Here is a 23450-nt window from a genome sequence, read left to right on the forward strand (position 1 = left end):
AGCCGCTGTGGTTGTAGTGGGAGCCGCTGTGGTTGTAGTGGGAGTTGCTGTGGTCGTAGTAGGAGTTCCTGTGGTTGTAGTGGGAGCCGATTTGGTTGTAGTGGGAGCAGCTGTGGTAGTAGTGGGAGCCGCTGTGGTTGTTGTGGGAGCCGCTTTGGTTGTAGTGGTAGCCGCTGTGGTTGTAGTTGGAGTCGCTGTGGTTGTAGTGGGAGCCAATGTGGTTGTAGTGGGAGTTGCTGTGGTCGTAGTGGGAGCTGCTGTCGTTGTTATAACATCAGCTGTTGTTGTTGTTGAAGCAGCTGGGGTTGTTGTGGGAGTTGCTGTGGTCGTAGTAGGAGCTGCTGTGGTTGTGGTGGGACCTGCTGTGGTTGCAGTGGGAGCAAATGTGGTTGTAGTGGGAGCCGCTGTGGTTGTAGTGGGAGCCGCTGTGGTTGTAGTGGGAGCCGCTGTGGTTGTAGTGGGACCCGCTGTGGTTGTAGTGGGTGCTGCTGTGGTTATAGTGGGAGCAGATGTGGTTGTAGTGGGAACTGCTGTGGTTGTAATGGGAGCCGCTGTGGTTGTAGTGGTAGCCGCTGTGGTTGTTGTGGGAGCCGCTGTGGTTGTAGTGGGAGCCGCTGTGGTTGGTGTGGGAGCCGCTGTGGTTGTAGTGGGAGCAAATGTGGTTGTAGTGGGAGCCGCTGTGGTTGTTGTGGGAGCCACTGTGGTTGTAGTGGGAGCCGCAGTGGTTGTAGTGGGAGCCGCTGTGGTTTTTGTTGGAGCCGTTGTGGTAGGGCCAGCAGTGGATGTTGTTACACCAGCTTTTGTTGTTGCTATGGGAGCTGTTGTAGTGGGAGCCGCTGTGGTTGTAGTGGGTGCTGCTGTGGTTATAGTGGGAGCCGATGTGGTTGTAGTGGGAGCCGCTGTTGTTGTAGTGGGAGCCGCTGTGGTTGTATTGGGAGCCGCTGTGGTTGTAGTGGGAGCCGCTGTGGTTGTAGTGGGAGCCGCTGTGGTTGTAGTGGGAGTTGCTGTGGTCGTAGTAGGAACTGCTGTGGTTGTAGTGGGAGTAAATGTGGTTGTACTGGGAGCCCTTGTGGTTGTAGTGGGAGCCGCTGTGGTTGTAGTGGGAGTTGCTGTGGTCGTAGTAGGAGCTGCTGTGGTTGTAGTGGGAGCCGCTGTGGTTGTAGTGGGAGCCAATGTGGTTGTAGTGGGAGTTGCTGTGGTTGTAGTGGGAGCTGCTGTGGTTGTAGTGGGAGTCAATGTGGTTGTAGTGGGAGTTGCTGTGGTCGTAGTGGGAGCTGCTGTCGTTGTTATAACATCAGCTGTTGTTGTTGTTGAAGCAGCTGGGGTTGTTGTGGGAGTTGCTGTGGTCGTAGTAGGAGCTGCTGTGGTTGTAGTGGGACCCGCTGTGGTTGCAGTGGGAGCAAATGTGGTTGTAGTGGGAGCCGCAGTGGTTGTAGTGGGAGCCGCTGTGGTTGTAGTGGGAGCCGCTGTGGTTGTAGTGGGACCCGCTGTGGTTGTAGTGGGTGCTGCTGTGGTTATAGTGGGTGCAGATGTGGTTGTAGTGGCAGCTGCTGTGATTGTAGTGGGAGCCGCTGTGGTTGTAGTGGGAGCCGCTGTGGTTGTTGTGGGAGTCGCTGTGGTTGTTGTGGGAGCCGCTGTGGTTGTAGTGGGAGTCGCTGTGGTTGGTGTGGGAGCCGCTGTGGTTGTAGTGGGAGCAAATGTGGTTGTAGTGGGAGCCGCTGTGGTTGTTGTGGGAGCCACTGTGGTTGTAGTGGGAGCCGCAGTGGTTGTAGTGGGAGCCGCTGTGGTTGTTGTGGGAGCCGTTGTGGTAGGGCCAGCAGTGGATGTTGTTACACCAGCTTTTGTTGTTGCTATGGGAGCTGTTGAATTGGGAGCCGCTGTGGTTGTAGTGGGTGCTACTGTGGTTATAGTGGGAGCCGATGTGGTTGTAGTGGGAGCCGCTGTTGTTGTAGTGGGAGCCGCTGTGGTTGTATTGGGAGCCGCTGTGGTTGTAGTGGGAGCCGCTGTGGTTGTAGTGGGAGTTGCTGTGGTTGTAGTAGGAACTGCTGTGGTTGTAGTGGGAGTAAATGTGGTTGTACTGGGAGCCCTTGTGGTTGTAGTGGGAGCCGCTGTGGTTGTAGTGGGAGTTGCTGTGGTCGTAGTAGGAGCTGCTGTGGTTGTAGTGGGAGCCGCTGTGGTTGTAGTGGGAGCCAATGTGGTTGTAGTGGGAGTTGCTGTGGTTGTAGTGGGAGCTGCTGTGGTTGTAGTGGGAGCCAATGTGGTTGTAGTGGGAGTTGCTGTGGTCGTAGTGGGAGCTGCTGTCGTTGTTATAACATCAGCTGTTGTTGTTGTTGAAGCAGCTGGGGTTGTTGTTGGAGTTGCTGTGGTCGTAGTAGGAGCTGCTGTGGTTGTAGTGGGACCCGCTGTGGTTGCAGTGGGAGCAAATGTGGTTGTAGTGGGAGCCGCTGTGGTTGTAGTGGGAGCCGCTGTGGTTGTAGTGGGAGCCGCTGTGGTTGTAGTGGGACCCGCTGTGGTTGTAGTGGGTGCTGCTGTGGTTATAGTGGGAGCAGATGTGGTTGTAGTGGGAGCTGCTGTGGTTGTAGTGGGAGCCGCTGTGGTTGTAGTGGGAGCCGCTGTGGTTGTTGTGGGAGTCGCTGTGGTTGTTGTGGGAGCCGCTGTGGTTGTAGTGGGAGTCGCTGTGGTTGGTGTGGGAGCCGCTGTGGTTGTAGTGGGAGCAAATGTGGTTGTAGTGGGAGCCGCTGTGGTTGTTGTGGGAGCCACTGTGGTTGTAGTGGGAGCCGCAGTGGTTGTAGTGGGAGCCGCTGTGGTTGTTGTGGGAGCCGTTGTGGTAGGGCCAGCAGTGGATGTTGTTACACCAGCTTTTGTTGTTGCTATGGGAGCTGTTGAATTGGGAGCCGCTGTGGTTGTAGTGGGTGCTGCTGTGGTTATAGTGGGAGCCGATGTGGTTGTAGTGGGAGCCGCTGTTGTTGTAGTGGGAGCCGCTGTGGTTGTATTGGGAGCCGCTGTGGTTGTAGTGGGAGCCGCTGTGGTTGTAGTGGGAGTTGCTGTGGTTGTAGTAGGAACTGCTGTGATTGTAGTGGGAGTAAATGTGGTTGTACTGGGAGCCCTTGTGGTTGTAGTGGGAGCCAATGTGGTTGTAGTGGGAGTTGCTGTGGTCGTAGTGGGAGCTGCTGTCGTTGTTATAACATCAGCTGTTGTTGTTGAAGCAGCTGTTGTTGTTGTGGGAGTTGCTGTGGTCGTAGTAGGAGCTGCTGTGGTTGTAGTGGGACCCGCTGTGGTTGCAGTGGGAGCAAATGTGGTTGTAGTGGGAGCCGCTGTGGTTGTAGTGGGAGCCGCTGTGGTTGTAGTGGGAGCCGCTGTGGTTGTAGTGGGACCTGCTGTGGTTGTAGTGGGTGCTGCTGTGGTTATAGTGGGAGCAGATGTGGTTGTAGTGTGAGCTGCTGTGGTTGTAGTGGGAGCCGCTGTGGTTGTAGTGGGAGCCGCTGTGGTTGTTCTGGGAGTCGCTGTGGTTGTTGTGGGAGCCGCTGTGGTTGTAGTGGGAGCCGCTGTGGTTGGTGTGGGAGCCGCTGTGGTTGTAGTGGGAGCAAATGTGGTTGTAGTGGGAGCCGCTGTGGTTGTTGTGGGAGCCACTGTGGTTGTAGTGGGAGCCGCAGTGGTTGTAGTGGGAGCCGCTGTGGTTGTTGTGGGAGCCGTTGTGGTAGGGCCAGCAGTGGATGTTGTTACACCAGCTTTTGTTGTTGCTATGGGAGCTGTTGTAGTGGGTGCCGCTGTGGTTGTAGTGGGTGCTGCTGTGGTTATAGTGGGAGCCGATGTGGTTGTAGTGGGAGCCGCTGTTGTTGTAGTGGGAGCCGCTGTGGTTGTATTGGGAGCCGCTGTGGTTGTAGTGGGAGCCGCTGTGGTTGTAGTGGGAGTTGCTGTGGTCGTAGTAGGAACTGCTGTGGTTGTAGTGGGAGTATATGTGGTTGTACTGGGAGCCCTTGTGGTTGTAGTGGGAGCCGCTGTGGTTGTAGTGGGAGTTGCTGTGGTCGTAGTAGGCGCTGTGGTTGTAGTGGGAGCCGCTGTGGTTGTAGTGGGAGCCTCTGTGGTTGTAGTGGGAGCCGCTGTGGTTGTAGTGGGAGCCGATGTGGTTGTAGTGGGAGCCGCTGTTGTTGTAGGAGCTGTGGTTGTAGTGGGAGCCGCTGTGGTTGTAGTGGGAGTTGCTGTGGTCGTAGGGACTGCAGTACTGGGAGCCCTTGTGGTTGTAGTGGGAGCCGCTGTGGTTGTAGTGGGAGTTGCTGTGGTCGTAGTAGGAGCTGTGGTTGTAGTGGGAGCCGTTGTGGTAGGGACAGCAGTGGATGTTGTTATACCAGCTTTTGTTGATGCTATGGGAGCTGTTGTAGTGGAAGCAGCTGTGGTTGTAGTGGGAGCCGATGTGGTTGTAGTGGGAGCCGCTGTGGTTGTAGTGGGAGCCGCTGTGGTTGTTGTGGGAGCCGCTGTGGTTGTAGTGGGAGCCGTTGTGGTTGTAGTGGGAGCCGCTGTGGTTGTAGTGGGAGCCGCTGTGGTTGTAGTGGGAGTTGCTGTGGTCGTAGTAGGAGCCGCTGTGGTTGTAGTGGGAGCCGCTGTGGTTGTAGTGGGAGCCGTTGTGGTAGGGACAGCAGTGGATGTTGTTACACCAGCATTTGTTGATGCTATGGGAGCTGTTGTAGTGGGAGCAGCTGTGGTTGTAGTGGGAGCCGATGTGGTTGTAGTGGGAGCAGCTGTGGTTGTTTTGGGAGCCGCTGTGGTTGTAGTGTTAGTCGCTGTGGTTGTAGTGGGAGCCGCTGTGGTTGTAGTGGGAGCCTCTGTGGTTGTAGTGGGAGCCGCTGTGGTTGTAGTGGGAGCCGCTGTGGTTGTAGTGGGAGCAGCTGTGGTTGTAGTGGGAGCCGCTGTTGTTGTAGTGGGAGCCGCTGTGGTTGTATTGGGAGCCGCTGTGGTTGTAGTTGGAGCCGCTGTGGTTGTATTGGGAGTTGCTGTGGTCCTAGTAGGAACTGCTGTGGTTGTAGTGGGAGCCGCAGTGGTTGTAGTGGGAGCCGCTGTGGTTGTAGTGGGAGCAGCTGTGGTTGTAGTGGGAGCCGATGTGGTCGTAGTGGGAGCAGCTGTGGTTGTAGTGGGAGGCGCTGTGGTTGTTGTGGGAGCCGCTGTGGTTGTAGTGGGAGCTGCTGTGGTTGTAGTGGGAGTCGCTGTGGTTGTAGTGGGAGCCGCTGTGGTTGTAGTGGGAGTTGCTGTGGTCGTAGTAGGAGCTGCTCTGGTTGTAGTGGGAGCCGCAGTGGTTGTATTGGGAGCCGCTGTGGTTGTAGTGGGAGCAGCTGTGGTTGTAGTGGGAGCCGATGTGGTCGTAGTGGGAGCAGCTGTCGTTGTAGTGGGAGGCAATGTGGTTGTAGTGGTAGTTGCTGTGGTCGTAGTGGGAGCTGTTGTCGTTATTCTAACATCAGCTGTTGTTGTTGTGGAAGCAGCTGGGGTTGTAGTGGGAGCCGCTGTGGTTGTAGTGGGAGCAAATGTGGTTGTAGTGGGAGCTGCTGTGGTTGTAGTGGGAGCTGCTGTGGTTGTATAGTGAGTCGCTGTGGTTGTTGTGGGAGCCGCTGTGGTTGTAGTGGGAGCCGCTGTGGTTGTTGTGGGAGCTGCTGTGGTTGTAGTGGGAGCTGCTGTGGTTGTTGTGGGAGCCGCTGTGGTTGTAGTGGGAGCCGCTGTGGTTGTAGTGGGAGCCGCTGTTGTTGTTGTGGGAGCCGGTGTGGTTGTTGTGGGAGTCGATGTGGTTGTTGTGGGAGCCTCTGTGGTTGTTGTGGGTGCTGCTGTGGTTATAGTGGGAACCGATGTGGTTGTAGTGAGAGCCGCTGTTGTTGTAGTGGGAGCCGCTGTGGTTGTATTGGGAGCCGCTGTGGTTATAGTGGGAGCCGCTGTGGTTGTAGTGGGAGTTGCTGTGGTCGTAGTAGGAACTGCTGTGGTTGTAGTGGGAGTAAATGTGGTTGTACTGGGAGCCATTGTGGTTGTAGTGGGAGCCGCTGTGGTTGTAGTGGGAGTTGCTGTGGTCGTAGTAGGAGCTGCTGTGGTTGTAGTGGGAGCCGCTGTGGTTGTAGTGGGAGCCAATGTGGTTGTAGTGGGAGTTGCTGTGGTTGTAGTGGGAGCTGCTGTGCTTGTAGTGGGAGCCAATGTGGTTGTAGTGGGAGTTGCTGTGGTCGTAGTGGGAGCCTCTGTGGTTGTTGTGAGGTAAGCTGTGGTTGTTGTGGGAGACGCAGTGGTTGTTGTGGGAGTCGATGTGGTTGTTGTGGGATTCTCTGTGGTTGTTGTGAGGTAAGCTGTAGTTGTTGTGGGAGACGCAGTGGTTGTTGTGAGAGCCGCTGTGGTTGTTGTGAGAGCCGCTGTGGTTGTAGTGGGTGCTGCTGTGGTTGTAGTGGGAGCCAATGTGGTAGTAGTGGGAGCCGCTGTGGTTGTTGTGGGAGCCGCTGTGGTTGTAGTGGGAGCCGCTGTGGTTGTAGTGGGAGTCGCTGTGGTTGTAGTGGGATCCGCTGTGGTTGTAGTGGGAGCCGCTGTGGTTGTAGTGGGAGCCGCTGTGGTTGTAGTGGGAGCCGCTGTGGATGTAGTGGGAGCCGCTGTGGTTGTAGTGGGAGCCGCTGTGGTTGTAGTGGGAGCCGTTGTGGTAGGGACAGCAGTGGATGTTGTTACACCAGCTTTTGTTGATGCTATTGGAGCTGTTGTAGTGGGAACATCTGTGGTTGTAGTGGGAGCCGATGTGGTTGTAGTGGGAGCAGCTGTGGTTGTAGTGGGAGCCGCTGTGGTTGTTGTGGGAGACGGTGTGGTTGTTGTGGGAGCCGCTGTGGTTGTTGTGAGAGTCGCTGTGGTTGTTGTGGGTGCCTCTGTGGTTGTTGTTACGTAAGCTGTGGTTGTTGTGGGAGCCGTTGTGGTAGGGCCAGCAGTGGATGTTGTTACACCAGCTTTTGATGTTGCTATGGGAGCTGTTGTAGTGGGAGCCACTGTGGTTGTAGTGGGTGCTGCTGTGGTTGTAGTGGGAGCCGATGTGGTTGTAGTGGGAGCCGCTGTGGTTGTTGTGGGAGCCGCTGTGGTTGTAGTGGGAGCCGCTGTGGTTGTAGTGGGAGCCGTTGTGGTAGGGACAGCAGTGGATGTTGTTATAACAGCTTTTGTTGATGCTATGGGAGCTGTTGTAGTGGGAGCAGCTGTGGTTGTAGTGGGAGCCGATGTGGTTGTAGTGGGAGCCGCTGTGGTTGTAGTGGGAGCCGCTGTGGTTGTAGTGGGAGCCGCTGTTTTTGTAGTGGGAGCCGCTGTGGATGTAGTGGGAGCCGCTGTGGTTGTAGTGGGAGCCGCTGTGGTTGTCGTGGGAGCCGTTGTGGTAGGGACAGCAGTGGATGTTGTTACACCAGCTTTTGTTGATGCTATGGGAGCTGTTGTAGTGGGAGCAGCTGTGGTTGTAGTGGGAGCCGATGTGGTTGTAGTGGGAGCAGCTGTGGTTGTTGTGGGAGCCGCTGTGGTTGTAGTGTTAGTCGCTCTGGTTGTAGTGGGAGCCGCTGTGGTTGTAGTGGGAGCCTCTGTGGTTGTAGTGGGAGGCGCTGTGGTTGTAGTGGGAGCCGCTGTGGTTGTAGTGGGAGCCGCTGTGTTTGTAGTGGGAGCCGCTGTTGTTGTAGTGGGAGCCGCTGTGGTTGTATTTGGAGCCGCTGTGGTTGTAGTGGGAGCCGCTGTGGTTGTAGTGGGAGTTGCTGTGGTCGTAGTAGGAACTGCTGTGGTTGTAGTGGGAGCCGCAGTGGTTGTAGTGGGAGCCGCTGTGGTTGTAGTGGGAGCAGCTGTGGTTGTAGTGGGAGCCGATGTGGTCGTAGTGGGAGCAGCTGTGGTTGTAGTGGGAGTTGCTGTGGTTGTAGTGGAAGCAGCTGTGGTTGTAGTGGGAGCCGATGTGGTTGTAGTGGGAGCCGCTGTGGTTGTAGTGGGAGCCGCTGTGGTTGTTGTGGGAGCCGCTGTGGTTGTAGTGGGAGCCGTTGTGGTTGTAGTGGGAGCCGCTGTGGTTGTAGTGGGAGCCGCTGTGGTTGTAGTGGGAGTTGCTGTGGTCGTAGTAGGAGCCGCTGTGGTTGTAGTGGGAGCCGCTGTGGTTGTAGTGGGAGCCGTTGTGGTAGGGACAGCAGTGGATGTTGTTACACCAGCATTTGTTGATGCTATGGGAGCTGTTGTAGTGGGAGCAGCTGTGGTTGTAGTGGGAGCCGATGTGGTTGTAGTGGGAGCAGCTGTGGTTGTTTTGGGAGCCGCTGTGGTTGTAGTGTTAGTCGCTGTGGTTGTAGTGGGAGCCGCTGTGGTTGTAGTGGGAGCCTCTGTGGTTGTAGTGGGAGCCGCTGTGGTTGTAGTGGGAGCCGCTGTGGTTGTAGTGGGAGCAGCTGTGGTTGTAGTGGGAGCCGCTGTTGTTGTAGTGGGAGCCGCTGTGGTTGTATTGGGAGCCGCTGTGGTTGTAGTTGGAGCCGCTGTGGTTGTATTGGGAGTTGCTGTGGTCCTAGTAGGAACTGCTGTGGTTGTAGTGGGAGCCGCAGTGGTTGTAGTGGGAGCCGCTGTGGTTGTAGTGGGAGCAGCTGTGGTTGTAGTGGGAGCCGATGTGGTCGTAGTGGGAGCAGCTGTGGTTGTAGTGGGAGGCGCTGTGGTTGTTGTGGGAGCCGCTGTGGTTGTAGTGGGAGCTGCTGTGGTTGTAGTGGGAGTCGCTGTGGTTGTAGTGGGAGCCGCTGTGGTTGTAGTGGGAGTTGCTGTGGTCGTAGTAGGAGCTGCTCTGGTTGTAGTGGGAGCCGCAGTGGTTGTATTGGGAGCCGCTGTGGTTGTAGTGGGAGCAGCTGTGGTTGTAGTGGGAGCCGATGTGGTCGTAGTGGGAGCAGCTGTCGTTGTAGTGGGAGGCAATGTGGTTGTAGTGGTAGTTGCTGTGGTCGTAGTGGGAGCTGTTGTCGTTATTCTAACATCAGCTGTTGTTGTTGTGGAAGCAGCTGGGGTTGTAGTGGGAGCCGCTGTGGTTGTAGTGGGAGCAAATGTGGTTGTAGTGGGAGCTGCTGTGGTTGTAGTGGGAGCTGCTGTGGTTGTATAGTGAGTCGCTGTGGTTGTTGTGGGAGCCGCTGTGGTTGTAGTGGGAGCCGCTGTGGTTGTTGTGGGAGCTGCTGTGGTTGTAGTGGGAGCTGCTGTGGTTGTTGTGGGAGCCGCTGTGGTTGTAGTGGGAGCCGCTGTGGTTGTAGTGGGAGCCGCTGTTGTTGTTGTGGGAGCCGGTGTGGTTGTTGTGGGAGTCGATGTGGTTGTTGTGGGAGCCTCTGTGGTTGTTGTGGGTGCTGCTGTGGTTATAGTGGGAACCGATGTGGTTGTAGTGAGAGCCGCTGTTGTTGTAGTGGGAGCCGCTGTGGTTGTATTGGGAGCCGCTGTGGTTATAGTGGGAGCCGCTGTGGTTGTAGTGGGAGTTGCTGTGGTCGTAGTAGGAACTGCTGTGGTTGTAGTGGGAGTAAATGTGGTTGTACTGGGAGCCATTGTGGTTGTAGTGGGAGCCGCTGTGGTTGTAGTGGGAGTTGCTGTGGTCGTAGTAGGAGCTGCTGTGGTTGTAGTGGGAGCCGCTGTGGTTGTAGTGGGAGCCAATGTGGTTGTAGTGGGAGTTGCTGTGGTTGTAGTGGGAGCTGCTGTGCTTGTAGTGGGAGCCAATGTGGTTGTAGTGGGAGTTGCTGTGGTCGTAGTGGGAGCCTCTGTGGTTGTTGTGAGGTAAGCTGTGGTTGTTGTGGGAGACGCAGTGGTTGTTGTGGGAGTCGATGTGGTTGTTGTGGGATTCTCTGTGGTTGTTGTGAGGTAAGCTGTAGTTGTTGTGGGAGACGCAGTGGTTGTTGTGAGAGCCGCTGTGGTTGTTGTGAGAGCCGCTGTGGTTGTAGTGGGTGCTGCTGTGGTTGTAGTGGGAGCCAATGTGGTAGTAGTGGGAGCCGCTGTGGTTGTTGTGGGAGCCGCTGTGGTTGTAGTGGGAGCCGCTGTGGTTGTAGTGGGAGTCGCTGTGGTTGTAGTGGGATCCGCTGTGGTTGTAGTGGGAGCCGCTGTGGTTGTAGTGGGAGCCGCTGTGGTTGTAGTGGGAGCCGCTGTGGATGTAGTGGGAGCCGCTGTGGTTGTAGTGGGAGCCGCTGTGGTTGTAGTGGGAGCCGTTGTGGTAGGGACAGCAGTGGATGTTGTTACACCAGCTTTTGTTGATGCTATTGGAGCTGTTGTAGTGGGAACATCTGTGGTTGTAGTGGGAGCCGATGTGGTTGTAGTGGGAGCAGCTGTGGTTGTAGTGGGAGCCGCTGTGGTTGTTGTGGGAGACGGTGTGGTTGTTGTGGGAGCCGCTGTGGTTGTTGTGAGAGTCGCTGTGGTTGTTGTGGGTGCCTCTGTGGTTGTTGTTACGTAAGCTGTGGTTGTTGTGGGAGCCGTTGTGGTAGGGCCAGCAGTGGATGTTGTTACACCAGCTTTTGATGTTGCTATGGGAGCTGTTGTAGTGGGAGCCACTGTGGTTGTAGTGGGTGCTGCTGTGGTTGTAGTGGGAGCCGATGTGGTTGTAGTGGGAGCCGCTGTGGTTGTTGTGGGAGCCGCTGTGGTTGTAGTGGGAGCCGCTGTGGTTGTAGTGGGAGCCGTTGTGGTAGGGACAGCAGTGGATGTTGTTATAACAGCTTTTGTTGATGCTATGGGAGCTGTTGTAGTGGGAGCAGCTGTGGTTGTAGTGGGAGCCGATGTGGTTGTAGTGGGAGCCGCTGTGGTTGTAGTGGGAGCCGCTGTGGTTGTAGTGGGAGCCGCTGTTTTTGTAGTGGGAGCCGCTGTGGATGTAGTGGGAGCCGCTGTGGTTGTAGTGGGAGCCGCTGTGGTTGTCGTGGGAGCCGTTGTGGTAGGGACAGCAGTGGATGTTGTTACACCAGCTTTTGTTGATGCTATGGGAGCTGTTGTAGTGGGAGCAGCTGTGGTTGTAGTGGGAGCCGATGTGGTTGTAGTGGGAGCAGCTGTGGTTGTTGTGGGAGCCGCTGTGGTTGTAGTGTTAGTCGCTCTGGTTGTAGTGGGAGCCGCTGTGGTTGTAGTGGGAGCCTCTGTGGTTGTAGTGGGAGGCGCTGTGGTTGTAGTGGGAGCCGCTGTGGTTGTAGTGGGAGCCGCTGTGTTTGTAGTGGGAGCCGCTGTTGTTGTAGTGGGAGCCGCTGTGGTTGTATTTGGAGCCGCTGTGGTTGTAGTGGGAGCCGCTGTGGTTGTAGTGGGAGTTGCTGTGGTCGTAGTAGGAACTGCTGTGGTTGTAGTGGGAGCCGCAGTGGTTGTAGTGGGAGCCGCTGTGGTTGTAGTGGGAGCAGCTGTGGTTGTAGTGGGAGCCGATGTGGTCGTAGTGGGAGCAGCTGTGGTTGTAGTGGGAGTTGCTGTGGTCGTTGTGGGAGCCGCTGTGGTTGTTGTGGGAGCTGCTGTGGTTGTAGTGGGAGTGGCTGTGGTTGTAGTGGGAGCCGCTGTGGTTGTAGTGGGAGTTGCTGTGGTCGTAGTAGGAGCTGCTGTGGTTGTAGTGGGAGCCGCAGTGGTTGTAGTGGGAGCCGCTGTGGTTGTAGTGGGAGCAGCTGTGGTTGTAGTGGGAGCCGATTTGGTCGTAGTGGGAGCAGCTGTGGTTGTAGTGGGAGGCGCTGTGGTTGTTGTGGGAGCCGCTGTGGTTGTAGTGGGAGCTGCTGTGGTTGTAGTGGGAGACGCTGTGGTTGTAGTGGGAGCCGCTGTGGTTGTAGTGGGAGCCGCTGTTGTTGTAGTGGGAGCTGCTGTGGTTGTAGTGGGAGCCAATGTGGTCGTAGTGGTAGTTGCTGTGGTCGTAGTGGGAGCTGCTGTCGTTATTCTAATATCAGCTGTTGTTGTAGTGGAAGCAGCTGGGGTTGTAGTGGGAGCCGCTGTGGTTGTAGTGGGAGCAAATGTGGTTGTAGTGGGAGCTGCTGTGGTTGCAGTGGGAGCTGCTATGGTTGTAGTTGGAGTCGCTGTGGTTGTTGTGGGAGCCGCTGTGGTTGTAGTGGGAGCCGCTGTGGTTGTTGTGGGAGCCGCTGTGGTTGTTGTGAGAGTCGCTGTGGTTGTTGTGGGTGCCTCTGTGGTTGTTGTTACGTAAGCTGTGGTTGTTGTGGGAGCCGTTGTGTTAGGGCCAGCAGTGGATGTTGTTACACCAGCTTTTGTTGTTGCTATGGGAGCTGTTGTAGTGGGAGCCGCTGTGGTTGTAGTGGGAGCCGATGTGGTTGTAGTGGGAGCCGCTGTTTTTGTTGTGGGAGAAGGTGTGGTTGTTGTGGGAGCCGCTGTGGTTGTTGTGAGAGTCGCTGTGGTTGTTGTGGGTGCCTCTGTGTTTGTTGTTACGTAAGCTGTGGTTGTTGTGGGAGCCGTTGTGGTAGGGCCAGCAGTGGATGTTGTTACACCAGCTTTTGATGTTGCTATGGGAGCTGTTGTAGTGGGAGCCACTGTGGTTGTAGTGGGTGCTGCTGTGGTTGTAGTGGGAGCCGATGTGGTTGTAGTGGGAGCCGCTGTGGTTGTTGTGGGAGCCGCTGTGGTTGTAGTGGGAGCCGCTGTGGTTGTAGTGGGAGCCGTTGTGGTAGGGACAGCAGTGGATGTTGTTATACCAGCTTTTGTTGATGCTATGGGAGCTGTTGTAGTGGGAGCAGCTGTGGTTGTAGTGGGAGCCGATGTGGTTGTAGTGGGAGCCGCTGTGGTTGTAGTGGGAGCCGCTGTGGTTGTAGTGGGAGCCGCTGTTTTTGTAGTGGGAGCCGCTGTGGATGTAGTGGGAGCCGCTGTGGTTGTAGTGGGAGCCGCTGTGGTTGTAGTGGGAGCCGTTGTGGTAGGGACAGCAGTGGATGTTGTTACACCAGCTTTTGTTGATGCTATGGGAGCTGTTGTAGTGGGAGCAGATGTGGTTGTAGTGGGAGCCGATGTGGTTGTAGTGGGAGCAGCTGTGGTTGTTGTGGGAGCCGCTGTGGTTGTAGTGTTAGTCGCTGTGGTTGTAGTGGGAGCCGCTGTGGTTGTAGTGGGAGCCTCTGTGGTTGTAGTGGGAGCCGCTGTGATTGTAGTGGGAGCCGCTGTGGTTGTAGTGGGAGCCGCTGTGTTTGTAGTGGGAGCCGCTGTTGTTGTAGTGGGAGCCGCTGTGGTTGTATTTGGAGCCGCTGTGGTTGTAGTGGGAGCCGCTGTGGTTGTAGTGGGAGTTGCTGTGGTCGTAGTAGGAACTGCTGTGGTTGTAGTGGGAGCCGCAGTGGTTGTAGTGGGAGCCGCTGTGGTTGTAGTGGGAGCAGCTGTGGTTGTAGTGGGAGCCGATGTGGTCGTAGTGGGAGCAGCTGTGGTTGTAGTGGGAGTTGCTGTGGTTGTTGTGGGAGCCGCTGTGGTTGTAGAGGGAGCTGCTGTGGTTGTAGTGGGAGCCGCAGTGGTTGTAGTGGGAGCCGCTGTGGTTGTAGTGGGAGCAGCTGTGGTTGTAGTGGGAGCCGATGTGGTCGTAGTGGGAGCAGCTGTGGTTGTAGTGGGAGGCGCTGTGGTTGTTGTGGGAGCCGCTGTGGTTGTAGTGGGAGCTGCTGTGGTTGTAGTGGGAGACGCTGTGGTCGTAGTGGGAGCTGCTGTCGTTATTCTAATATCAGCTGATGTTGTAGTGGAAGCAGCTGGGGTTGTAGTGGGAGCCGCTGTGGTTGTAGTGGGAGCAAATGTGGTTGTAGTGGGAGCTGCTGTGGTTGTAGTGGGAGCTGCTATGGTTGTAGTTGGAGTCGCTGTGGTTGTTGTGGGAGCCGCTGTGGTTGTAGTGGGAGCCGCTGTGGTTGTTGTGGGAGCCGCTGTGGTTGTAGTGGGAGCTGCTATGGTTGTAGTTGGAGTCGCTGTGGTTGTTGTGGGAGCCGCTGTGGTTGTAGTGGGAGCAAATGTGGTTGTAGTGGGAACTGCTGTGGTTGTAGTGGGAGCTGCTGTGGTTGTAGTGGGAGTTCCTGTGGTCGTAGTAGGAGCTGCTGTGGTTGTAGAGGGAGCAAATGTGGTTGAAGTGGGAGCCGCTGTAGTTGTAGTGGGAGCCGCTGTGGTTGTAGTGGGAGTTGCTGTGGTCGTAGTAGGAGCTGCTGTGGTTGTAGTGGGAGCCGCAGTGGTTGCAGTGGGAGCCGCTGTGGTTGTACTGGGAGCCGCTGTGATTGTAGTGGGAGCCGCTGTTGTTGCAGTGGGAGCCGCAGTGGTTGTAATGGGAGCCGCTGTGGTTGTTGTGGGAGCCGCTGTGGTTGTAGTGGGAGCCGCTGTGGTTGTTGTGGGAGCCGCTGTGTTTGTAGTGGGAGCCGGAGTGTTTGAAGTGGGAGCCGCTGTGGTTGTAGTGGGAGCCGTTGTCGTAGGGCCAGCAGTGGATGTTGTTACACCAGCTTTTGCTGTTGCTATGGGAGCTGTTGTAGTGGGAGCAGCTGTGGTTGTAGTGGGAGGAGCTGTGTTTGTAGTGGGAGCCGCTGTGGTTGTAGTGGGAGCTGCTGTGGTTGTTGTGGGAGACGCAGTGGTTGTTGTGGGAGCCGCTGTGGTTGTAGTGGGAGCAAATGTGGTTGTAGTGGGAGCTGCTGTGATTGTAGTGGGAGCCGCTGTGGTTGTAGTGGGAGTTGCTGTGGTCGTAGTAGGAGCTGCTGTGGTTGTAGTGGGAGCAAATGTGGTTGAAGTGGGAGCCGCTGTAGTTGTAGTGGGAACCGCTGTGGTTGTAGTGGGAGTTGCTGTGGTCGTAGTAGGAGCTGCTGTGGTTGTAGTGGGAGCCGCAGTGGTTGCAGTGGGAGCTGCTGTGGTTGAAGTGGGAGCCGCTGTAGTTGTAGTGGGAGCTGCTGTGGTTGTAGTGGGAGTTGCTGTGGTTGTAGTAGGAGCTGCTCTGGTTGTAGTGGGAGCCGCAGTGGTTGCAGTGGGAGCCGTTGTGGTTGTAGTGGGAGCCGCTGTGGTTGTAGTGGGAGCCGCTGTGGTTGTAGTGTGAGCCGCTGTGGTTGTAGTGGGAGCCGCAGTGGTTGTAGTGGGAGCAGTTGTGGTTGTAGTGGGAGCCGCTGTGGTTGTAGTGGGAGCCGCAGTGGTTGTAGTGGGAGCAGTTGTGGTTGTAGTGGGAGCCGCTGTGGTTGTAGTGGGAGCCGCTGTGGTTGTAGTGGGAGCCGCTGTGGTTGTAGTGGGAGTCGCTGTGGATGTAATGTGAGCCGCTGTGGTTGTTGTGTGAGCCGCTGTGGTTGTTGTGGGAGCCGCTGTAGTTGTAGTGGGACCCGCAGTGGTTGTAGTGGGAGCCGCTGTGGTTGTAGTGGGAGCCGTTGTGGTAGGGCCAGCAGTGGATGTTGTTACACCAGCTTTTGTTGATGCTATGGGAGCTGTTGTAGTGGGAGCCGCTGTGGTTGTAGTGGGAGCCGCAGTGGTTGTAATGGGAGCAGCTTTGGTTGTAGTGGGAGCCGATGTGGTTGTAGTGGGAGCAGCTGTTGTTGTAGTGGGATCCGCTAAGGTTGTTGTGGGAGCCGTAGTGGTTGTAGTGGGAGCCGCTGTGGTTGTAGTGGGAGCCGCTGTGGTTGTAGTGGGAGCCGATGTGGTTGTAGTGGGAGTTGCTGTGGTCGTAGTGGGAGCTGCTGTCGTTGTTATAACGTCAGCTGTTGTTGTTGTGGAAGCAGCTGGGGTTGTTGTGGGAGATGCTCTGGTTGTTGTGGGAGACGCAGCGGTTTTTGTGGGAGCCACTGTGGTTGTTGTGGGAGTTGATGTGGTTGTTGTGGGAGCCTCTTTTGTTGTTGTGAGGTAAGCTGTGGTTGTATTGGTTGCTGCTGTGGTTGTAGTGGGAGCCGATCTGGTTGTTGTGAGAGTCGCTGTGGTTGTTGTGGCTGCCTCTGTGGTTGTATTGGGATCCGTTGTGGTTGTAGTGGGAGCAAATGTGGTTGTAGTGGGAGCTGCTGTGGTTGTAGTGGGAGCTGCTGTTGTTGTAGTGGGAGTTGCTGTGGTCGTAGTAGGAGCTGCTGTGGTTGTAGTGGGAGCCGCAGTGGTTGCAGTGGGAGCCGCTGTGGTTGTAGTGGGAGCCGCTGTGGTTGTAATGAGAGCCGCTGTGGTTGTTGTGGGAGCCGCTGTGGTTGTAGTGGGAGTCGTTGTGGTTGTAGTGGGAGTCGTTTTGGTAGGGCCAGCAGTGGATGTTGTTACACCAGCTGTTGCTGTTGCTATGTTAGCTGTTGTAGTGGGAGCAGCTGTGGTTGTAGTGGGAGCCGCTGTGGTTATAGTGGGAGCCGCTGTGGTTGTTGTGGGAGCCGCTGTGGTTGTTGTGGGAGTCGTTGTGGTTGTAGTGGGAGCCGTTGTGGTAGGGCCAGCAGTGGATGTTGTTACACCAGCTGTTGCTGTTGCTATGTGAGCTGTTGTTGTGGAAGCAGCTGCGGTTGTTGTGGGAGATGCTGTGGTTGTTGTGGGAGACGCAGCGGTTGTTGTGGGAGCCACTGTGGTTGTTGTGGGAGTTGATGTGGTTGTTGTGGGAGCCTCTGTGGTTGTTGTGAGGTAAGCTGTGGTTGTAGTGGGTGCTGCTGTGGTTGTAGTGGGAGCCGATGTGGTTGTTGTGAGAGTCGCTGTGGCTGTTGTGGCTGCCTCTGTGGTTGTAGTGGGAGCCGTTGTGGTTGTAGTGGGAGCAGATGTGGTTGTAGTGGGAGCTGCTGTGGTTGTAGTGGGAGCTGCTGTTGTTGTAGTGGGAGTTGCTGTGGTCGTAGTAGGAGCTGCTGTGGTTGTAGTGGGAGCCGCAGTGGTTGCAGTGGGAGCCGCTGTGGTTGTAGTGGGAGCCGCTGTGGATGTAATGAGAGCCGCTGTGGTTGTTGTGGGAGCCGCTGTGGTTGTAGTGGGAGTCGTTGTGGTTGTAGTGGGAGACGTTGTGGTAGGGCCAGCAGTGGATGTTGTTACACCAGCTGTTGCTGTTGCTATGGGAGCTGTTGTAGTGGGAGCAGCTGTGGTTGTAGTGGGAGCCGCTGTGGTTGTAGTGGGAGCCGCTGTGGTTGTAGTGTGAGCCGCTGTGGTTGTAGTGGGAGCAAATGTGGTTGTAGTGGGAGTCGCTGTGGTTGTAGTGGGAGCCGCTGTGGTTGTAGTGGGAGCCGCTGTGGTTGTAGTGGGAGCCGCTGTGGTTGTAGTGGGAGCTGCTGTGGTTGTTGTGGGAGACGCAGTGGTTGTTGTGGGAGCAGCTGTGGTTGTTGTGGGAGTCGATGTGGTTGTTGTGGGAGCCTCTGTGGTTGTTGTGAGGTAATCTGTGGCTTTTGTGGGAGCCGCTGTGGTTTTAGTGGGAGTCGCTGTGGTTGTAGTGAGAGCCGCAGTGGTTGTTGTGGGAGCCGCTGTGGTTGTTGTGAGAGTCGATGTGGTTGTTGTGGCTGCCTCTGTGGTTGTTGATACGTAAGCTGTGGTTGTTGTGGGAGCCGTTGTGGTAGGGCCAGCAGTGGATGTTGTTACACCAGCTTTTGTTGTTGCTATGGGAGCTGTTGTAGTGGGAGCCTCTGTGGTTGTAGTGGGAGCCGCTGTGGTTGTAGTGGGTGCTGCAGTGGTTGTAGTGGGAGCCGATGTGGTTGTATTGGGAGCCACTGTTGTTGTAGTGGGAGCCTCTGTGGTTGTAGTGGGAGCTGCTGTGGTTGTAGTGGGAGCTGCTGCGGTTGTAGTGGGAGCTAGTGTGGTTGTAGTGGGAGTTGCTTTGGTCGTAGTAGGAGCTGCTGTGGTTGTAGTGGGAGCAAATGTGGTTGAAGTGGGAGCCGCTGTAGTTGTAGTGGGAGCTGCTGTGGGTGAAGTGGGAGCCGCTGTGGTTGTAATGAGAGCCGCTGTGGTTGTTGTGGGAGCCGCTGTGGTTGTAGTGGGAGTCGTTGTGGTTGTAGTGGGAGACGTTGTGGTAGGGCCAGCAGTGGATGTTGTTACACCAGCTGTTGCTGTTGCTATGGGAGCTGTTGTAGTGGGAGCAGCTGTGGTTGTAGTGAGAGCCGCTGTGGTTGTAGTGGGAGCCGCTGTGGTTGTAGTGGGAGCCGCTGTGGTTGTAGTGGGAGCAAATGTGGTTGTAGTGGGAGTCGCTGTGGTTGTAGTGGGAGCCGCTGTGGTTGTAGTGGGAGCTGCTGTGGTTGTAGTGGGAGCCGCTGTGGTTGTAGTGGGAGCTGCTGTGGTTGTTGTGGGAGACGCAGTGGTTGTTGTGGGAGCAGCTGTGGTTGTTGTGGGAGTCGATGTGGTTGTTGTGGGAGCCTCTGTGGTTGTTGTGAGGTAATCTGTGGCTTTTGTGGGAGCCGCTGTGGTTTTAGTGGGAGTCGCTGTGGTTGTAGTGAGAGCCGCAGTGGTTGTTGTGGGAGCCGCTGTGGTTGTTGTGAGAGTCGCTGTGGTCGTTGTGGCTGCCTCTGTGGTTGTTGATACGTAAGCTGTGGTTGTTGTGGGAGCCGTTGTGGTAGGGCCAGCAGTGGATGTTGTTACACCAGCTTTTGTTGTTGCTATGGGAGCTGTTGTAGTGGGAGCCTCTGTGGTTGTAGTGGGAGCCGCTTTGGTTGTAGTGGGTGCTGCAGTGGTTGTAGTGGGAGCCGATGTGGTTGTAGTGGGAGCCGCTGTGGTTGTAGTGGGAGCCGCTGTGGTTGTAGTGGGAGCTGCTGTGGTTGTTGTGGGAGACGCAGTGGTTGTTGTGGGAGCAGCTGTGGTTGTTGTGGGAGTCGATGTGGTTGTTGTGGGAGCCTCTGTGGTTGTTGTGAGGTAATCTGTGGCTTTTGTGGGAGCCGCTGTGGTTTTAGTGGGAGTCGCTGTGGTTGCAGTGAGAGCCGCAGTGGTTGTTGTGGGAGCCGCTGTGGTTGTTGTGAGAGTCGCTGTGGTCGTTGTGGCTGCCTCTGTGGTTGTTGATACGTAAGCTGTGGTTGTTGTGGGAGCCGTTGTGGTAGGGCCAGCAGTGGATGTTGTTACACCAGCTTTTGTTGTTGCTATGGGAGCTGTTGTAGTGGGAGCCTCTGTGGTTGTAGTGGGAGCCGCTGTGGTTGTAGTGGGTGCTGCAGTGGTTGTAGTGGGAGCCGATGTGGTTGTAGTGGGAGCCACTGTTGTTGTAGTGGGAGTTGCTGTGGTCGTAGTGGGAGCTGCTGTCATTGTTATAACATCAGCTGTTGTTGTTGTGGAAGCAGCTGGGGTTGTTGTGGGATATGCTGTGGTTGTTGTGGGAGACGCAGCGGTTGTTGTGGGAGCCACTGTGGTTGTTGTGGGAGTTGATGTGGTTGTTGTGGGAGCCTCTGTGGTTGTTGTGAGGTAAGCTGTGGTTGTAGTGGGTGCTGCTGTGGTTGTAGTGGGAGCCGATGTGGTTCTTGTGAGAGTCGCTGTTGTTGTTGTGGCTGCCTCTGTGGTTGTAGTGGGAGCCGTTGTGGTTGTAGTGGGAGCAGATGTGGTTGTAGTGGGAGCTGCTGTGGTTGTAGTGGGAGCTGCTGTTGTTGTAGTGGGAGTTGCTGTGGTCGTAGTAGGAGCTGCTGTGGTTGTAGTGGGAGCCGCAGTGGTTGCAGTGGGAGCCGCTGTGGTTGAAGTGGGAGCCGCTGTGGTTGTAATGAGAGCCGCTGTGGTTGTTGTGGGAGCCGCTGTGGTTGTAGTGGGAGTCGTTGTGGTTGTAGTGGGAGACGTTGTGGTAGGGCCAGCAGTGGATGTTGTTACACCAGCTGTTGCTGTTGCTATGGGAGCTGTTGTAGTGGGAGCAGCTGTGGTTGTAGTGGGAGCCGCTGTGGTTGTAGTGGGAGCCGCTGTGGTTGTAGTGGGAGCTGCTGTGGTTGTAGTGGGAGCAAATGTGGTTGTAGTGGGAGTCGCTGTGGTTGTAGTGGGAGCCGCTGTGGTTGTAGTGGGAGCCGCTGTGGTTGTAGTGGGAGCTGCTGTGGTTGTTGTGGGAGACGCAGTGGTTGTTGTGGGAGCAGCTGTGGTTGTTGTGGGAGTCGATGTGGTTGTTGTGGGAGCCTCTGTGGTTGTTGTAAGGTAATCTGTGGCTTTTGTGGGAGCCGCTGTGGTTTTAGTGGGAGTCGCTGTGGTTGTAGTGAGAGCCGCAGTGGTTGTTGTGGGAGCCGCTGTGGTTGTTGTGAGAGTCGCTGTGGTTGTTGTGGCTGCCTCTGTGGTTGTTGATACGTAAGCTGTGGTTGTTGTGGGAGCCGTTGTGGTAGGGCCAGCAGTGGATGTTGTTACACCAGCTTTTGTTGTGGCTATGGGAGCTGTTGTAGTGGGAGCCTCTGTGGTTGTAGTGGGAGCCGCTGTGGTTGTAGTGGGTGCTGCAGTGGTTGTAGTGGGAGCCGATGCGGTTGTAGTGGGAGCCACTGTTGTTGTAGTGGGAGCCGCTTTGGTTGTAGTGGGAGCAAATGTGGTTGTAGTGGGAGCAAATGTGGTTGTAGTGGGAGCTGCTGTGGTTGTAGTGGGAGCTAGTGTGGTTGTAGTGGGAGTTGCTGTGGTCGAAGTAGGAGCTGCTGTGGTTGTAGTGGGAGCAAATGTGGTTGAAGTGGGAGCCGCTGTAGTTGTAGTGGGAGCTGCTGTGGGTGAAGTGGGAGTTGCTGTGGTCGTAGTAGGAGCTGCTGTGGTTGTAGTGGGAGCTGCTGTGGTTGTAGTGGGAGCCGCTGTGGTTGAAGTGGGAGTTGATGTGGTTGTTGTGGGAGCCTCTGTGGTTGTTGTGAGGTAAGCTGTGGTTGTAGTGGGTGCTGCTGTGGTTGTAGTGGGAGCCGATGTGGTTCTTGTGAGAGTCGCTGTTGTTGTTGTGGCTGCCTCTGTGGTTGTAGTGGGAGCCGTTGTGGTTGTAGTGGGAGCAGATGTGGTTGTAGTGGGAGCTGCTGTGGTTGTAGTGGGAGCTGCTGTTGTTGTAGTGGGAGTTGCTGTGGTCGTAGTAGGAGCTGCTGTGGTTGTAGTGGGAGCCGCAGTGGTTGCAGTGGGAGCCGCTGTGGTTGAAGTGGGAGCCGCTGTGGTTGTAATGAGAGCCGCTGTGGTTGTTGTGGGAGCCGCTGTGGTTGTAGTGGGAGTCGTTGTGGTTGTAGTGGGAGACGTTGTGGTAGGGCCAGCAGTGGATGTTGTTACACCAGCTGTTGCTGTTGCTATGGGAGCTGTTGTAGTGGGAGCAGCTGTGGTTGTAGTGGGAGCCGCTGTGGTTGTAGTGGGAGCCGCTGTGGTTGTAGTGGGAGCTGCTGTGGTTGTAGTGGGAGCAAATGTGGTTGTAGTGGGAGTCGCTGTGGTTGTAGTGGGAGCCGCTGTGGTTGTAGTGGGAGCCGCTGTGGTTGTAGTGGGAGCTGCTGTGGTTGTTGTGGGAGACGCAGTGGTTGTTGTGGGAGCAGCTGTGGTTGTTGTGGGAGTCGATGTGGTTGTTGTGGGAGCCTCTGTGGTTGTTGTGAGGTAATCTGTGGCTTTTGTGGGAGCCGCTGTGGTTTTAGTGGGAGTCGCTGTGGTTGTAGTGAGAGCCGCAGTGGTTGTTGTGGGAGCCGCTGTGGTTGTTGTGAGAGTCGCTGTGGTTGTTGTGGCTGCCTCTGTGGTTGTTGATACGTAAGCTGTGGTTGTTGTGGGAGCCGTTGTGGTAGGGCCAGCAGTGGATGTTGTTACACCAGCTTTTGTTGTTGCTATGGGAGCTGTTGTAGTGGGAGCCTCTGTGGTTGTAGTGGGAGCCGCTGTGGTTGTAGTGGGTGCTGCAGTGGTTGTAGTGGGAGCCGATGTGGTTGTAGTGGGAGCCACTGTTGTTGTAGTGGGAGCCGCTTTGGTTGTAGTGGGAGCAAATGTGGTTGTAGTGGGAGCAAATGTGGTTGTAGTGGGAGCTGCTGTGGTTGTAGTGGGAGCTAGTGTGGTTGTAGTGGGAGTTGCTGTGGTCGAAGTAGGAGCTGCTGTGGTTGTAGTGGGAGCAAATGTGGTTGAAGTGGGAGCCGCTGTAGTTGTAGTGGGAGCTGCTGTGGGTGAAGTGGGAGTTGCTGTGGTCGTAGTAGGAGCTGCTGTGGTTGTAGTGGGAGCTGCTGTGGTTGTAGTGGGAGCCGCTGTGGTTGAAGTGGGAGCCGCTGTGGTTGTAATGGGAGCCGCTGTGGTTGTTGTGAGAGCCGCTGTGGTTGTAGTGGGAGCCGCTGTGGTTGTTGTGGGAGCCGCTGTGTTTGTAGTGGGAGCCGCAGTGTTTGAAGTGGGAGCCGCTGTGGTTGTAGTGGGAGCCGTTGTGGTAGGGCCAGCAGTGGATGTTGTTACACCAGCTTTTGCTGTTGCTATGGGAGCTGTTGTAGTGGGAGCAGCTGTGGCTGTAGTGGGAGCCGCTGTGGTTGTAGTGGGAGCAAATGTGGTTGTAGTGGGAGTCGCTGTGGTTGTAGTGGGAGGAGCTGTGGTTGTAGTGGTAGCCACTGTGGTTGTAGTGGGAGCAGCTGTGGTTGTAGTGGGAGCCGCTGTGGTTGTAGTGGGAGCCGCTGTGGTTGTAGTGGGAGCTGCTGTGGTTGTTGTGGGAGTCGCTGTGGTTGTTGTGGGAGTCGATGTGGTTGTTGTGGGAGCCTCTGTGGTTGTTGTGAGGTAAGCTGTGGCTGTTGTGGGAGCCGCTGTGGTTGTAGTGGGAGTCGCTGTGGTTGTTGTGGGAGCCGCTGTGGTTATAGTGGGAGCTTCTGTGGTTGTAGTGGGAGTCGCTGTGGTTGTAGTGGGAGCCACTGTGGTTGTAGTGGGAGCTTCTGTGGTTTTAGTGGGAGCCGCTGTGGTTGTATTTGGAGCCGCAGTGGTTGTAGTGGGAGCAGCTGTGGTTGTAGTGGGAGCCGCTGTGGTTGTAGTGGGAGCCGCTGTGGTTGTAGTGGGAGCCGATGTGGTTGTAGTGGGAGCAGCTGTGGTTGTAGTGGGAGCCGCTGTGGTTGTAGTGGGAGCCGCTGTGGTTGTAGTGGGAGCTGCTGTGGTTGTTGTGGGAGCCGCTGTGGTTGTTGTTGGAGCCGCTGTGGTTGTAGTGGGAGCCGCTGTGGTTGTAGTGGGTGCTGCAGTGGATGTAGTGGGAGCCGATGTGGTTGTAGTGGGAGCCTCTGTTGTTGTAGTGGGAGCTGCTGTGGTTGTTGTGGGAGTCGCTGTGGTTGTTGTGGGAGTCGATGTGGTTGTTGTGGGAGCCTCTGTGGTTGTTGTGAGGTAAGCTGTGGCTGTTGTGGGAGCCGCTGTGGTTGTAGTGGGAGTCGCTGTGGTTGTTGTGGGAGCCGCTGTGGTTGTAGTGGGAGCTTCTGTGGTTGTATTGGGAGTCGCTGTGGTTGTAGTGGGAGCCACTGTGGTTGTAGTGGGAGCTTCTGTGGTTTTAGTGGGAGCCGCTGTGGTTGTATTTGGAGCCGCAGTGGTTGTAGTGGGAGCAGCTGTGGTTGTAGTGGGAGCCGCTGTGGTTGTAGTGGGAGCCGCTGTGGTTGTAGTGGGAGCCGATGTGGTTGTAGTGGGAGCAGCTGTGGTTGTAGTGGGAGCCGCTGTGGTTGTAGTGGGAGCCGCTGTGGTTGTAGTGGGAGCTGCTGTGGTTGTTGTGGGAGCCGCTGTGGTTGTTGTTGGAGCCGCTGTGGTTGTAGTGGGAGCCGCTGTGGTTGTAGTGGGTGCTGCAGTGGATGTAGTGG

At 56.1% G+C, this 23450-nt stretch overlaps 1 protein-coding gene across 1 annotated transcript in view; it reads right to left on the bottom strand.

Moving 5' to 3' along the window:
• Positions 1–23450, bottom strand: part of LOC139374428 (hornerin-like) — a 44097-nt gene that overhangs the window by 20557 nt on the left and 90 nt on the right. Inside the window, exons 2-31 of the mRNA XM_071115476.1 lie at positions 22783–23141; positions 20335–20646; positions 19796–19922; positions 18840–19007; positions 17218–17912; positions 16690–16880; positions 16489–16532; positions 16141–16385; positions 15626–15647; positions 15046–15542; positions 14671–14818; positions 13588–14438; positions 13481–13544; positions 12144–12671; positions 11839–12089; positions 10449–10691; positions 10087–10371; positions 9856–9962; positions 9247–9490; positions 7450–7516; positions 6681–7229; positions 5743–6059; positions 4990–4996; positions 4224–4451; positions 3969–4037; positions 2079–2150; positions 1836–1982; positions 1380–1613; positions 1059–1130; positions 360–614 (exon numbers count right to left, since the gene is read on the bottom strand). Coding sequence (XP_070971577.1) covers positions 360–614; positions 1059–1130; positions 1380–1613; positions 1836–1982; positions 2079–2150; positions 3969–4037; positions 4224–4451; positions 4990–4996; positions 5743–6059; positions 6681–7229; positions 7450–7516; positions 9247–9490; positions 9856–9962; positions 10087–10371; positions 10449–10691; positions 11839–12089; positions 12144–12671; positions 13481–13544; positions 13588–14438; positions 14671–14818; positions 15046–15542; positions 15626–15647; positions 16141–16385; positions 16489–16532; positions 16690–16880; positions 17218–17912; positions 18840–19007; positions 19796–19922; positions 20335–20646; positions 22783–23141 — 7398 coding nt within the window. The remainder of the gene's footprint in view (positions 1–359; positions 615–1058; positions 1131–1379; positions 1614–1835; positions 1983–2078; positions 2151–3968; positions 4038–4223; positions 4452–4989; positions 4997–5742; positions 6060–6680; positions 7230–7449; positions 7517–9246; positions 9491–9855; positions 9963–10086; positions 10372–10448; positions 10692–11838; positions 12090–12143; positions 12672–13480; positions 13545–13587; positions 14439–14670; positions 14819–15045; positions 15543–15625; positions 15648–16140; positions 16386–16488; positions 16533–16689; positions 16881–17217; positions 17913–18839; positions 19008–19795; positions 19923–20334; positions 20647–22782; positions 23142–23450) is intronic.

Source organism: Oncorhynchus clarkii, chromosome 19, assembly GCF_045791955.1.
Source record: "Oncorhynchus clarkii lewisi isolate Uvic-CL-2024 chromosome 19, UVic_Ocla_1.0, whole genome shotgun sequence".
NCBI lineage: Eukaryota > Metazoa > Chordata > Actinopteri > Salmoniformes > Salmonidae > Oncorhynchus > Oncorhynchus clarkii.